The sequence below is a fragment of the Marmota marmota genome, unplaced genomic scaffold, assembly GCF_001458135.2.
Source record: "Marmota marmota marmota unplaced genomic scaffold, marMar, whole genome shotgun sequence".
NCBI lineage: Eukaryota > Metazoa > Chordata > Mammalia > Rodentia > Sciuridae > Marmota > Marmota marmota.
This window is the reverse complement of record NW_026000048.1, coordinates 5,317,495-5,331,346: the sequence shown is the minus strand read 5'-3', so window position 1 is coordinate 5,331,346 and position 13,852 is coordinate 5,317,495. Positions and strand designations below refer to the sequence as shown.

Genomic DNA, 13,852 nt, shown 5'->3' with positions numbered 1-13,852 from the left:
CAGAGCTCGTCCAATCTTGTTTGGAAAAATCACTGAAAAAACTTAATTTTGACTATGTTGACCTCTATCTTATTCATTCCCCAATGGAGCTGAAGGTAGGAAACTTGCATCATCAAACTTATTTAATTTCAGCCGTCAGCATGACCATTATTACCATAGATGATTGAATGAAGCTTCAATCATGTCTGTTTATTCATCCATTATATCTGAATTACTAGAGGTTTGCTTGGTTTTGGTTTAGCCTTTTCCATTGGTGGTAAATGTGACTTTGGGGCAGTTCAAGCTTCATAGTGATTAATATTTGATAGGATCTCTTCATCTTCCAGCATCAAATCAATCTTGGATAGAAACTTGAATGACCATCTTAGGTACACATATATATTCATGGACACACATGTGTCCAGGTAGATAAGGAATATTGTTTAACCTGTGTCATCACTGAAATTCACTATTGCTGTGATTAATTGAATGCAAACCTGTACCCTCCCAGTGAAAGAGAGGAATTGACACAGGGCAATGTATAGGGACAGGAAAAGTAACATAAGCCAAGTAGGAGACTCTATGAGGAGAACTGCAAAAATCTTTTAAAATTATACATATATATAAAAGCATATAGATAATTTGATGTAAGTGAATACAGGAGGATAAGCACCTAATGGTATTCCTTACATCCACATGCAAACACTTTGTAAACAGATGAATATAGAGTGATACTCCACTTATTTCATGGGCTTGAATGTTCCATTCCATAAATACACCTAGCATCATTGCTATACATGGACATATGAATTTGGCAAGATTGCTCTGATGATCACTTCTATTCCAGCCAGGGGAAGAGCTTTTTCCAAAAGATGAAAATGGAAAAACAATATATGACCACGTGGATCTTTGTGCTGTGTGGGAGGTGAGTGCCTGAGAGAGTGATCACATAGGAGGCCCACAGGGTGAGAGTCAGGTCATGCTTTCTCCTGAAATTGTAGGACAAGCAATCATTATATTTTAGAGAGGATTTTTCTTAGGGTGGTGGGGAGGAATGAATTACTGGAATATAGTAGAGGGAAACAGCAGAGAAAAATGGTGACAGTGAGAAATGCACCACCTGCCTGCACATGCAGTGATGTCTGATTTCCCAAGGACACAGGGATTCCTTTTCTGGCTCTCAGTACTGTGCCCAATTATCTTTACCATCTTTCTCTTGTTAATAGTCAGTTCATCAGCTTTGTTGTCATTACCTGACAGTGCTCCTATTAACAGTTCTGTGTGGACTTTATACTGACATAGTCCATTGTACAAATGCCTCTTCCCAACCCCTTCCTCCCAAGGCCATGGAGAAGTGCAAGGATGCAGGATTGGCCAAGTCCATCGGGGTGTCCAACTTTAACCACAGGCAGCTGGAGATGATCCTGAATAAACCAGGCCTCAAGTATAAGCCTGTCTGCAACCAGGTGAGAGCCCTGATCCTCACTGCTGTCTCATTTCTTTCCTTGTTTCTGCACCACCTCCAAGTGTCCATTTCTTCTGTCCCGCAGTTCATTTGTCTTTGTAGAACAGAAGAGTCTTGGAGGATGTGGAGGGTTCTCAATTGTACCTGTGCTGGGTGAATCCTTAGTGGAAATGAGGGGACGAACTTGGTGCCCAGTTTTTGTAGGAATTGGGTGATGTACAGGTGATCTAGCAGGTGAGTTGTTGTTCATCTGACTTCAGGGACATGGTGAGCTTGACCTTGAGCAATGGAGGATGATCAGAGACCGGATTGGTGAATGTGTAGTGGCAGCAATTATGTGTAGGAAAGAGGTCCAGTGCACAGGAATGGGCAGTGAACAAGAAAGAGTGAAAACAGATCAATGATCAGGTTTCGTGTGGAGGTCGGGTGCCTGAATCCTTTTTATGGCTTATTTCAGTTTTATGGACCCAGAAGCATCAATTAGGAAAAACAGCAGAGCTCATGAACATAGCAGGCCTGAGAGGAATTACTTGTTTATGGTGATTCTGATGGTGGATCAAATTCACATTCAGGAACTTTCACCAGAATATACAGTTGGCCCTGAGCCTAAGCCCTTTTTATCTTTCTTTCTTCCATGTTTTCTGATATCTAATCAACTGTTTAATTACATCTATTCTGGGCATGGTTATTTGTCTGTGGTTGGAAAACAGAGACCATAACTTTTATAAATGTTGATAGTGCACTATAAATTTCAAATATAATTGCTAATAATTGAAAATAATTTTGTATTAATTTATCTTAATTTTTTAATCATGAAATTTTTCAAACATTCAGAAATTGAGAGCATGATATAGGACATTCATATATTCTACCTTGTATCTAAATTTGTTGACTTTGGGAAACACTGTTAGATGTTGACTTTTGTTGATATATCTGCATACACCTGAGTAATATTTTGCTAAATTTCTTGAAAGTCTATTGTAGACTAGAACTACTAACTCTTAGAGAACTCAGGGAACATTTCCTAGGAATGAAGATCATATCTCACACAGCACATTTCATTACTATACCTACAGTTATTTGTAAGTCTCTCATACCATCTAAATCAGGTCTGTGTTCATGTTTCCCTTTGCTTTTCTGAAATACCTTGTATACTTCTTCCCCTTTCCAGGATGCCACTCTGGTTCACATGTTGCTCTTTGTCATGTTTCTTAAGTTCTTTTCACGCAGATTGGTCAGTCACCCAGTGCTTTTCCATATAATGCTTGAACCAGGATCTTTTTTCCAAACTGTCTTATTATATCAGTAAACTTGTTTTTACATTCTCATTTAGAGTCAGGATTTAGACTTGAATTCTTTTTATAAATCAAGTTGCAGGTATAGTGATCCTCAGTTACTGGTTTTTGCATCACACCAGAAAAATTGCAGACGTGTGGCTCAGATTTGCAGGCATGAATTTACTACAAAGGATAAGAAAATGGAAAAAGATGAAACTGTTAAGGGAGAGAGTGAATCCTCTCAGAAAGGAGGGGGACGGCATGCCCACCCTGGCTTCCAGTTTTCTAGGGAGTCTCTTGGGAGTTTTGTAGTCCTGCCAGTCTTCACCACTAGACTGTTGGCTGACAGTAGGGTGGCCTCAGATTTCCACGTTTCCATTGTTCATGTTCTTGTAGGCAGAGGGGAGATTTTCAAGTCTGGGTTACTTTGTCCAACCCTGACTGTTTCTAATTGGAACTTGTTCTCACATATATGATTAGGGAGAATTATTCTAAGCTCCTTGAGTTATGGACTAGGATTTTATAGGTTTTGATGAACAATTTTACACAAATGTTATCTGCAGAATATCTATCAAATGTCTTTCAATCTTATTCTCATGAGTCATTGGTCAATCTTGGTTAATGGCAAAATTTAAAGTCCAAGTTTCAATTTTTTAAAAAATTCAGATTTCTTTCTTTGGCATTTTGTTTTTATTAAGAGTAACATTTTGTAGAATGAGATACTTTCTGTCTTGTCCACCGCAGGTAGAATGTCATGTTTATCACAACCAGAGGAAATTGCTGGACTTCTGCAAATCAAAAAACATTGTTCTGGTTGCCTATGGTGCTCTTGGAACTCAACGAGACAAACAATGGTAATGAGAACATCAGGGAGTTTACCTCAAATGTCCTATAAGACTCACATTTCGGAAGATCACTCTCAAGTGGCTCAGGGACAGGAGAGAATTTGCACTTCTGTGAAGGTCCCATAAATCACTGATGCTGCAGGTCTAGGGTCTGCATTTGAGGATGCCTATTTAGAGTGGTTCAAATAGACCTCAGTATGTTTTGTGTGTGGGCGTAATGGTGCTTGCCTGTCATTGCAGTGCCTGGGGAAGCTGAGGCAGAAAGATTGTAAACTTGAGGCCAGCCTCAGAAACTTAGTAAGACCCTGTGTCACAAATAAAAAGGAGTAATCATTTGCAGCACTAGCAAAATAATTTTTGATTAAACCTGTAGTAATTGCCCTTAGACACCGCCCCCCCACATACACAAACACATACCAAAAAACAAACAAACAAACAAAAAACACCACCCAGAAATAAATGATATCTTCCTAACTACTTGGCCTCAGGACTTAAGCACTTCTTTCTTTTCTTCCAGGGTTGACCAGAGCTCTCCAGTTCTCTTGGATGATCCTGTTCTTGGTGCCTTGGCAAAAAAGCACAAGCGATCCCCAGCCCTGATTGCCCTCCGCTACCAGCTGCAACGAGGGGTGGTGGTTCTGGCCCAGAGTTTTAAGGAGAATGAAATCAAAGAGAACATTCAGGTATAGAGGAGGGCTGTGGGAATGTGGGTTCTTCACATGTGTGCTTCTTTGAAACTTGCAAGGGTCTTACTGGAACCAGTCAATGTCCGCAGCATGTCCTCTGCATGTAAGGTTTCAGGTGCTTTCAGAGTGTGTTCTTTTACTCTACAGACAGTGCAACTGGATAGAATTAGGTTGGATAAAACACAGAGATTTGGTTTTCAGCATCGGTAGCCATGTTTTGTGTAACTCTTACAAGTGACATCTTTGTATATTTTTTAATTTTCCAAAAATAGAGTTTGGATTGGGAGACTTTTATTCCTGAAATTATTATTTTTTTACACTTCCCAAATACTCAATCTATTTTAATATTCATATATTTATTCAATTTGTGTTTTTTCACTTGTCACATGTCAGGAGACTTTTATTCCTGAAATTATTATTTTTTTACACTTCCCAAATACTCAATCTATTTTAATATTCATATATTTATTCAATTTGAGTTTTTTCACTTGTCACCTGTCAGTTTATGTATTTCCCATTTAGATGGGTTTTTCATCTGTTTATTCTCAAGTAGGAGAACTTTTTTGAACCATTACTTTGAGTAGATGCAAAACAAACCACCCATAATATTGAGGTTAGTGCAAAGAACACTTGTTTATTTCATAATTCTAAGGTTTGACTATTAGCCTTGGCTCAACCTGAACTCAGTGAATGTCTTCCAGTTACACTGGATTTTCACAATTTTGTAATAGATTCTAATATGCATCCACAGAACATGTGCTCTCTCAGCTTCAGTCCTGCTTGCTCTGTTGTCTGGGGTGTCTCAGCTTCCTTCCATAGAATTTTACATCTACCTGTTGATGATGCAGGCTTTATCTCATCACATAGCAGTGTCCCCAGGCAGTGAATGGATCCTTGCAGAGCAAGTCTTCTGTTGCCTAGGTAGACTCACAAAGGGCACATCACTGCTTCTGCCAGATTCTAATGTCCAATGCAAATTATAGACCATTTGAGACTCAATGGGTAGGGAAGTAGACAGAGTCTCTTAGTAAAAGAAGCTGCAAATTCACATAGGATATTGGATACTGGGAGATGTGAATTATTGGGGGAGCATTTTTGCAAACAATTAACCACATTTATGTATTCTGAATATTGTTTTTCAGATACAGATGTATCTGTTGAAATATGTTCTCCAAATTCTCCTTATGGTTTCTTTTTCCTTTTGGTATATTTTCATGAATAATGTTGATTCTCTTGTTGTTTTCACGTCTTTAGTTTGTGGTTGATGAGTGGCATATTTTTCTTACATTGGGAATTGAAGAATCCTTTAGTATATTACTTTACAAAAGTCCTACAGTCTTTACCTCCATATTTATTTTAACTGCAGTTTTTTTTAATGTTATTTTAACTAAAAATCCAAATGCACACATAATTTTAAAATGAATAGCTAAATTTCGTAGTAACAGAAATTACCTTTCTGGCTACTTTTCTGTCATCAGTTGTCTTATTTGCTCTTTTTCATAATCTTCATTATCTTGGAAAATCAGTCTTTCTTTTCTATATCACAAAACATTTCCTACCTCTTCACTCATTTATAAATATCTTGGCTATTGTAGATTGACCTATTATAAAGAATTTAGAAGCACTTTATCAATCTCTTCCTGGATTGTTGCTGTTTGCTTGATATTGCATTGAAACTCTCACTAAATTTGGAGAGAAAAGCACTTTAAAATATTAAAGATTCTAATCCATGATTATGATATGAGTTTCCAATATTTAGCTAGTCTTTTAACATATTGCAGCAGTATTCTAATGGCAGATTTTTATTTCACTGTCAAATCTGCAGCTTAATGTTCCTGGGTATAGTACTCTTAGCTGGAATGCATTTTCTCTCAGAGCTTGACATCTATTATTCTATGACTTCCTAGCTGTCAGGGTCTAGGTTGGGAAATCAACTGAGATCCAGATTTATGTTTCTCTAAACATGACCTGTCATTTTTCTCAGGAAGCCTTTAAAATTTTTATTCTGTATGTCAGGCATATTCATAATAATGTGCCTTTGTGTGGGTCTGTTGTAATTTTGTATATTTGTGGTCTTGCAAGGCTCCTGTATAGGATTTCCATTTTCATTCTTTAGGTTTAGGAAATTTTCTGATATTATTTCATTGAAAAGACTGTGCATTCCATTGTTTTGTATCTCTGAGCCTTCATCTATACCAGTGAATCTTAAATTTGGAATTTTTAGGTTATCTAATATTTCTTGGAATCTCTGTCCATGGTCTCTTAACATCTTTTCTGCATGATTAACTTTATTTTTAAGATTACATATTTATTCTTCATAGCCTGAAACTATTTTCTAAGTGGTCTAGTCTGTTGGTGATGTTCGTGTTGAATTTTTAATTTGGTTTATTGATTCCTTCATTTCAAGGATTTCTGCTTGATCTTTTTTTTCAGAATATTTTTCTCTTTATTGAAGTGATCTTTCATTTCTTGTATTTTTTCTCTGATTTCACTGCTTACATCATACTTTACTTGTTAGATCAGTTTAACTATACAAATTTTAAACTCCTTCTTTAAGATTTCTGGTGTTGATGAATTTTGTTACAGGAGTATCTTTGTTTGTTTGGGGCAAATTCTTACCTTGCCTTTTCATGTTGTTTGTGTGTCTACACATCTAACAGTATGGATCTGAGATAGTAGAGTTTCTATTCTATAGACTTATAGCATCCCTGGAGGTTTTCAGTACTTAACCATTTAGGTGGAGAGAAAGAATAACAAGAAGCAATCAAATGATATGTAGCATTAATCCAAATATTTCTTGTTTTGACATCTACAATGTTGTCAATGTAAAGACAAATAATATGCACAATTATTGCATACAATAAAAACAGTTTGCTATAGTGTTTACAATTTCAAATGGTGGAAAGTAAGAGAACAGAGGTGATGTAGGATGTAATGATTATGAGGAAAAAGGAGGGAAGATGGAATAAAAAATTAAAGGAAGTGCGAAAGAGAGAACAATAGAGATTGGCCATTAGCAGAGGAAAAGGAGGAATGATAGTCAAGGGAAACAGAGAAGTGAGAGAGAAAAATAAAAGTTTTTTATTTAAAAAATTTTAAAAATTAATAATGAAAAATAAAAATAAAATAATACAAAACTAAAATATATTAATCAAACATCCTAGTCCTCAAACAACTGATTCTTGAAAATAACTGGTTCTAAAAATGCTATAAATTAGGAACAATATCAAATATGAATATATACAAATGTCCACGAAACATTAAGGTCACATTTGAGCATGAAATGAAACAAGGAAAAAAAAAGAAAAAAAGATCTCAAAAATTAAAGAATCGTTTCTGTTGGAGTTCAAAAGATTCTCAGCTTCCTTTCTCAGCAGTTAGGTGGGCTTGTTTGGACAATGATACTTGCTCCAACCTCATGGTGGTATTGCTAGGATGAGACAGGTAGTCCCAGAGGCAGAACTCTTAGAGGCAGGACTTATGCTTAGGCTCCAGACTCTTCACTGCATGGAATTGGCCTGGAGATTTCAAATCAGCCTCCCTGTAGGGCCTAGCAATTGCTGGACCATGCTGAAAGACTGTACTCCAGTGATCTCCCCTTGGGCTCCACTCATGTTGTGGAAGGGTCAAATTTTAATCCACTATATCATCTGGGGACTGCATGGTTCCTGGTCTTGGGTTTAGTCTCCAAACTCAATCTCTCCATCTCCCACCCTTTCCAATTCCTAGCCAAGTGAGTCTCTCCCAGCTGGTCCTGGAAGCAAGCAAGATCTCAGTGGGAGGGGCTGGCTAGGAGGGTTTTCACAACCAGTTGTCCCCTGTGTAAAGCTCTCTCCACAATAGATTTTCTCCTGGTTACTTAGGCTTACTTTATGTTGTGCATGTGGGTCTGCTAGGCCTGTATTTAGGCCATACTTGGATTTGCCAGGAATCAGGTCCCTCAGCTGCTGGCTCCCTGCAGTACTGCTGCAAAATGATTCCTTCTTTCGTCCTCCACACACCACCTTGAGAGATGTGGGTTCCTTCCCATACGAGTATATTGTGTAGCACACCTTTTAGTTTAAAAATGTGGATTCATTAATTCCTTTATCCTCTGTGCTCATGGAGAGACCAATCTGGCTGGTAACTCCAGCTGTGGCAGTAGCTGTGGTGCTGGGCATTTCTTCCTGATTTGATTAGTCTAACTTAATGAGTACCCAATATGTTTTGAGTGTCCAATATGAAATTCCAGAAAAGTCACCCCCTTATTTCGTTTGTTCACCCACCTTGTTGAGAAACTACTTGTCTGGTTTTATGCCACTGAGCAGCCGGGAAATTTGACTTTATATTCAGCCAACTTGAAACCTCTTAAGTAAACTTCTCCATGAAGGCCTTTGTATATATTCTGTTAGATTTATTCATACAGTAGTGATAATTCTGCTAATCCCTTTTCATTTTGAGAATTTCCAAATGCACAGAAAATTTCAAAGAATTCTGTTAGTTCCATTTACCTCATTCATCAATTGTTCAATTATAAACATTTTACTTTTACCATTTTTGAGGAAATTACTTATGATTTAAGTATCCATTTGTTTAGGCATGTTAGCAATTTGTGAAAACTGTTTCCATGTTTAAAATGTCTCAGACTTAAACAAGGTAATTCTCTTTCCACCACCTCCTTTGACTTTATTAACCTAATTACCAGAATATAATTAGTATTTTAAGAATTTCTGACTTAAAAGTTGTTGAACAAAAATCATTATTGGAGTTTGAAGTTTCCACTCCTGCAATATAGAAACCGACCTGTAGCTGGTCACAGTGGCACATGCCTATGATCCCAGCAGCTCAGGAGGCTGAGGCAAGAAGATGGAGAGTTCAAAGAAGCCTCAGCAAAAGCAAGGTGCTAACCAATTGAGTGAGATCCTATCTTTAAATAAAATACAAAATAGGGGTGGGGATGTGACTCTGTAGTCTAGTACCCTTGAGTTCACACCCTGGTACCTTCCCCTCTCCCCACAAAATGAAAGATATCAAAGAGTATCCTTGGAAATTATTGAATTATCTTGCATATCTCAAAATGTTGCCTCTAGCTTTTTCTGGGTCTTTTAAGTACATGACACCGTAATCTTGGTATAACATTAGCTTTATTTGCTACAGCTTCTGTTTAATGATCTCTCTTTTTCTGTAGTTGGTACAGTTTCACTACATTATATATTAGAAGTTATTTCTTTTTAATTTTCATCTGATACTTATTGAGCATTTGAGTGTTTTGCTTCATGTCTTTAATAAGTTTTGGAATCTTCTCAGATATTTTAAATGTTTCTGCAGTTATCTGATTTCATTGGATTTCCAGGATTGGCAACATATAGTCCACCTATGCTAAATACTTTCTACTTGTGTGGTAGGTTTTTGATTTCGAGTTGACTGCAGAAGACATGAAAGACCTAGATGACCTGAACAGAAATTATCGATACCTTGCTGCTGAGTTGTAAGTAATGTTGGTTGACCTGTGACGATTGTTTGTTTTAGTTTCAAGTCTTTCGCTCTTATTCAATGGAGATTTGATCAGACCTCAGCCACTGATGTGGCCGACAAATGGCACCTGTGGAGGCCGTAGGGAGAACATTTGGTTTTGAGTTTGAAAATGGAGACATCTCAATGCAGAGGATAAAGTCATTTTTGAGAAGAGAGATTCAAAAGCAAGGGAAGAGTGTGCGGAGAAAACATCCGAAGAGAATTAGAGTCATGAAAAAATGTTTACTCCTTCTTGATGCTTTATGGTTGTATAGTCTGACAGTGCACATATGTTATAAGTGAGGGTAAACAAGGAATATATGTCCCTTCTGCTTGAGGGAATGTTAATTTATAATAGAAATTAATGTGATGACATGTGAGAAGGGATTAGATAATCAATGATGATATGTCTAAAAACTGGAAGATGTATTGTTATCATTTCTAATATATTTTATATAAATAAAAAAGAAGAAAAAGGAGGAGCGTAATACCAAGAGAGAGTAGCAAGCAATTGGCAATTCTTGCTCCCTATTAAATACTTCAGGAAGTAATGATTTTCTCTTGTATTGTTACTAAAGTATAGAGATGTAAATATTATATGGTGAGCTCTAGAGGCACATCTACCTTATAAACAACATCCTTTCCGTATCTGAACGTAGCACCGTGTCATGAGTGATCAACAGTGAGAAAATAATTAATGAATTATTGAAATGGAAGTTAAATTGCTATCCAAATACTCTACGCTAAAATGCTTTTTGTATTGGTCAATATCTAAACCTGTTTTTATACTAAAGATGGCATAAATGGATGTGTCCTCCTCTACAAATATGTATCCATGGTGCAATCTTTATCGGTTTTCACTGAGAAGAAGAAATAAGGAAAGACATCTTTGTTTGAATTCTTGTCTCAGTGAGTTCTTCATGTGCTCTTCTAGAAAAGGGAATAGAATTTGAATAATTTAGTTACCTTTCTGATAAAGCTATATTCAGGAAAGTAGGAAAGGCTGATTTCACAACCACTCAGGAAATATAATGGATTTTGTAGATGTCACTTCTTTACCCCTGTAGAAAAGGTGTCACTGAGTCTGTTACACATTTTTCTTTCTCATTTTAGTGGGGCTGATCATCCAAATTATCCATTTGCTGATGAATATTAACGTGGACAGCTTTGTCATGACTTCTACTGGTATCCTCCATGTGGATTGTGATGCAGGAGACAGCTCAGGTGGTACTCATGGGACACATCACTTGTGTTGTTAACCCGTGTATCTTAGCAACTCACATACTGCTGGAGCACCCTTCACCAGTCCAGTAAGGAAGACACTAAAATTTCATCAATTTTTGAAAAAAATAAAGTTGTTTATCTCAAGATTCTATAGTCACTCTATTATGTGTATGATTACTTTCTTTTTGAGTGATTATGAACAAAACCTAATTTGGCTACCAGCCTGTAAGCAGGGGTTTGGTGATGTTTCTGAGGTAGGGGAATATAGGAGTTCTCAGGATCTAAGGAAGTAGCAATTGGTATTTATTTTTCAGTGTTTCTCTAGCCCAGGGAATAATCAGAAAAGAGAATACATTTAGATAATGGTTCATGGTCTGCAAGATGAAGCACATAGGGCCAGGATAAGCATCAGGTCAAGGGCTCCTTTCCTGCAGCTTGAGGACCAGAGCTCCTGAAAACTAAGGAATAAGGTTCACTTTTCAGATGGTTGTCAAGGGGGTGAGAGGAAAATCCACCTGGAAAAAGTGTGAGGGTCAGATGTGCCAAGGCTGAAGTGAGCAGAGAGGAACACTTCTCTCCTTGAGGACTATGATAAAAATTCTTTATTTCTGGCACATTATAATTATTCATAGTAGTGAGATTCATGATGCCAAATTCACACATACACCTAACATTTGATCAATCTCATACCTCAATAACTTCCCTTCTTGTCATCCTCCTCCCCATGATCTGCTTGCTCTACTCTCCTGGTCTTCCTACTATTATTGTGATTTACTTAATGTGATGTACATGAAATTGTATATATTAGATGATTTGATTTTATTCATATACTGTGGTATATGCATACCTGGAAATAGCATAATAGGGTAGATTTCATCCCCCAGGTACTTTCCTATGCCTTTTTCCCCTCCCTCCTTTCTCTTAATTCCTTTCCTCTACTTTGTTGTTTTCCTTCCACCAAATGTTCTTTTGATGATAATACTCTACAGATAAAAAAAACCACTCTGTGTACTTTATCAAATACCATAGCTGGATTTGTGATTAGCATTAGAAGAAAAGCTGAATTGATCTTAATTACAATATGTTTGGAAATATTTATGTCAAATTGGATGCATTCATAGAAAGGAATCTCATAAATCACTTGAAAATTTAGAATATAGAGTGATGTGAGAAAATGTTGGACTAGCAAACTTCCAGTTTCTCCCATGGAAACATCAAGAAACCATTAGATTCTCGGGGATGAACAGTATACACGTTTGTAAACATTCAGTTGTCTAAAGCACCAAAGAAAGCATGCAATGAAGAAAAAGGAGATTCACAATGGCAGACAATTTCAGTGTATTTTTGCCTGTCTGCCTGCCATTGCCAAAGCTGCATCACAGAATGTTTTTGGTTTTTAGAAAGTGTCAACAGGGCTATCAACTTCTTTTCTCAAAGCAAATTAACTCTACTACAAGTCACTGCATCTTATCTGGTCACAAACTTTGGAAGATACCAGTTAGCGAGGCTGTACTTATCATCTCTAAGACACCTTGCCTTGGCATGCAGTGTAACCTCAAAAACGGTTGCTGAAATTTGGCAACACACCTCAGCAGATCAGAGAGGTGACTTGTTACTCACAGTGCAGCAAACATACCATATCTCTTAGACAGGTTTACTCCCATAACAAAAAGGCAAGAGGAAGAATAAGTTGTGGATATTGTTCATATGAGTCCAGAAGTTCTCCCATCTACTCCTGGCCCTTCCCTCTTCTGTGTGTTGACATTATTAGGCTGGGAGCAGAGCACCCAGCACAGCAGCACAATATCGAATTTAGGAAAAGGAGCCAGCTCTTATTAAAATTGCCTTCTTACACCAGAGGGATACTTGCAGAGAAGCCCCTAGCAGGATCCATCTCATGTGGCATTGACTAGGACTGGGTCACAGTCCCTTTGAAACAATGACCACCTGTTAATGCCAATGGAATTAACATGAAAGACTCACAAATAATCTGGGTGAAAGAGATGTTGGAGAGACCACCATCTCAGTCACTGAAGTCATAATGAAAGATCAATGATTTATTTAGGTTTCAATTTTTTCCAGTGATGCCTAGACTTTGAATTGCTTGGGAAACTTAAAATCTTGTGATAGCTCAAGTTTTATTTCAATCAAATGTGTATGAGTCTTTTGGTTGAAGACTTAGCTTTAATGAATTGGTCTATATGAATAGCCATAAAATGATTAGTTCTCATTATAGACATGTTTCTCCCAGATAGTTGGTACAAGGACATATCAATAGGTGAACAGATCAGGCCTCACCCAGCAGTAGGTCTGTTATAGGAGAAACATAGAGAGTGAGAGGAGTTTTCCGAACTTTCATTTACTCTATTATTTGGTTTTCTAAATTTTAAAATTTGCTTTAATGAGTTATAGATGATAGTAGAATGCATTTATACACTTTGATATATCATACATAGATGGAATATAATTTCTTATTTTTCTGCGTTTACATGTTGCAGAATCATATCGGTCATGTAGTCACATATATACATACAATAATGATGTCTGTTTCATTCTTCTAACTTTCCTTTCCTCACATCCCCTAACCTCCCCTCCCGTCAGTCCCCCTACCTAATCTAAGGTAATGTATTCTTCCCTAGTGCTACCGGCTTTATTGTGAATTAGAATCCGCATATTAGAGAAAACATTTGGCCTTTTGTTTTGTGGGATTGGCTTATTTCGCATAGCATGATATTCTCCAGCTCCAATCATTTACTGGAAAATGCCATAATTTCACTCTTCCTTAAAGCTGAGTAATATTCCATTGAGTATATATAACACATTTTCTTAACGCAATCAATAAATAGGCTAAGGAACTGAACAGACACTTTACAGAAGAAGAAA

The 13,852-nt window shown here is 37.1% G+C and overlaps 2 protein-coding genes across 5 annotated transcripts in view; both read left to right on the top strand.

The window, feature by feature from the left end:
* Positions 1-13,852, top strand: part of LOC107150203 (aldo-keto reductase family 1 member C1-like) — a 261,714-nt gene that overhangs the window by 60,779 nt on the left and 187,083 nt on the right. The window lies entirely within an intron of this gene.
* Positions 1-13,852, top strand: part of LOC107150202 (aldo-keto reductase family 1 member C3-like) — a 204,112-nt gene that overhangs the window by 25,659 nt on the left and 164,601 nt on the right. For 2 of the 4 annotated variants that reach the window (XM_048812614.1, XM_048812611.1), the window contains 4 exons: positions 3,466-3,575; positions 4,084-4,249; positions 9,637-9,719; positions 10,859-11,120. In XM_048812614.1, the coding sequence (XP_048668571.1) occupies positions 3,466-3,575; positions 4,084-4,249; positions 9,637-9,719; positions 10,859-10,901 (402 nt within the window). In that variant the 3' untranslated portion in view covers positions 10,902-11,120. Of the gene's footprint in view, positions 1-3,465; positions 3,576-4,083; positions 4,250-9,636; positions 9,720-10,858; positions 11,121-13,852 lie in introns of those variants that run through there. The other 2 variants (XM_048812613.1, XM_048812612.1) reach the window with 2 other exon arrangements.